Source organism: Pteropus alecto, unplaced genomic scaffold (assembly GCF_000325575.1).
Source record: "Pteropus alecto unplaced genomic scaffold, ASM32557v1 scaffold359, whole genome shotgun sequence".
NCBI lineage: Eukaryota > Metazoa > Chordata > Mammalia > Chiroptera > Pteropodidae > Pteropus > Pteropus alecto.
Window position 1 is genome coordinate 581,677 of NW_006443119.1, and position 1,803 is coordinate 583,479.

General features: G+C 50.0%; 1 protein-coding gene across 4 annotated transcripts in view; it reads right to left on the minus strand.

Moving 5' to 3' along the window:
* Window positions 1–592: 592 nt before the first annotated feature.
* Window positions 593–1,803, minus strand: part of SRGAP2 (SLIT-ROBO Rho GTPase activating protein 2) — a 224,639-nt gene continuing 223,428 nt past the window's right edge. For all 4 annotated transcript variants that reach the window (XM_015597851.2, XM_006922833.3, XM_015597850.2 and 1 more), the window contains one exon: window positions 593–1,049. In XM_015597851.2, coding sequence (XP_015453337.1) covers window positions 666–1,049 — 384 coding nt within the window. In that variant the 3' untranslated portion in view covers window positions 593–665. The remainder of the gene's footprint in view (window positions 1,050–1,803) is intronic.

Genomic DNA, 1,803 nt, shown 5'->3' on the forward strand with positions numbered 1-1,803 from the left:
GAATTCTATGATGGAGAGATTTCAAAGGCTAGGTAGGTTCTCTGGCCTAGACAGAACAAGATTTGTAACGGAAACAGAGACCCCTGGTGGCTCCTGTGTGAACTGCCACAATAACTTAGAGACTGGTATAGGACCAGGAGAGGCTACACATGCCAGAGACTAGAAAAGTGTGTGAGTGTGTGTGTGTGTGCGCGCGTGTGTGTGTATAAAACAAAGAATGGACTAAATGGACTATATATGATTCTCTATAATCAGTACCCAAAACAAGATGCCACTGAGAGCTAGATGTCAGTAGCTTACCATGTGGTCAGGCATCCCCTGCGTCTGAGGGGACTGAGACTTGAGCCCATGTCCACGTGACTTGCCTGGCCAGATTTCACAGTGACCTGATAATGAGAAAATCTACCTCTGGCTAACCTAAGGACAGTGTGCACTGCATCTGGCTGGATTACGACAACGGGGGAAAGCAGAGGGCAGCAGGAAGGGCAGGGCAGGGCGATAACGAGGGCTTCATTCTCAAGGTTTTGGGTGATGGGAAGGCTAATTCCTGTAAGAACAACTTAGAATCTAATTTTCCACTGAAGTCCCAAGCTAGTTAAATAGGAAGGTTTTAATAACAGTCAGTCCTTCTAGTCCCCTTGTCTAGAACAATTAAATTATATCTCTCAGACAGTACAAGACTTGTCAGTGGACTGTGGGGAAGCTGATGAGTTGACACCAGGGCTAGTGGCATTTGTTTTGGGGAAGACGGTGGGCTTGGGTCGTGTGGCTGGCGGCTTGACGGGGGCAGCCATCTTGACGGACTTGACAGGCCTAAAGGCGCAGGCTATGTCCCCAGCAGTACTGGCACTGCGCTGGAAAGCGGGCTCGGGGTCCTTGAGGAGCTGGGTGTGCAGGGGGCTGGAGGGCTCCGATGTGGGGGCCACCACTGGGGAGGTCTTGAGGGGCTCCAGGGTGTCCAGGACTACGTCGGGGGTGTGCTTGACGCTGCTCTGCCGCTCCAGCTCCCGCAGCTCATTCAGGGCAGAGTTCATAGTTGCCTCAATATCCTGCAAAACAGGAAAAAGGAGGAGGTGAGGCAAATGTAGGGAGAAGCCCCCGAGGATCCTATTTCAACACCACGGGCTAAATTGTGGAGAAACCAACGGCAATGAGATGTCCAGACTATTTTACTTGGCCAAAATCCTTGAACATATGAATGTTCAGAATGTGGGGGAAGGGGGACAGAGGGATTTCCATTGCCATGAGATTTTTTTCCTTTAGAAAGAGTGGCTGAGATGTTTTTTAAATAGAGTCCTCGCATTTGAGAGATGTACCCTGAAATATTTTTGGACAGAGTATTTATATAATCCAGTGAGGAGGGAAAAGGTGGTTGAACTAAGAGTGGCCAGGAGTTTGGCCAGGAGTATATGGGATTCATTATCTTATTCTCTCTGTTTTTGCATATGTTTGAAATTGTACATAATAAACATTTGTTTGTCAAGTGGTAGAGATGAAGTGTGATCTTCGTTCTCGTGGACGTCAAGCCCCTGGGCAAGGGCTGAGGAAAGGGTCACGTGCCCTGGCCGGGAAGATGCCCTACCCATCCCACCCAGCTTGATGAAGCATTTTCCTTCTACCCATCACCAAGAGAGGGGACCAAAGAGTGACCAGGAGGGGGCGCCAGAGCCCACATAGGTGAAGTGCCTGCAAGTCACAGGGGAACACTCCAGATTTTAGGAAATTGCAGTCCTATCTCAGGGGCTCAAGGCAGAACCAGAGACCCTTCCGATGCAGCCAACTGCCTCCCAGGGAGACCCCCCA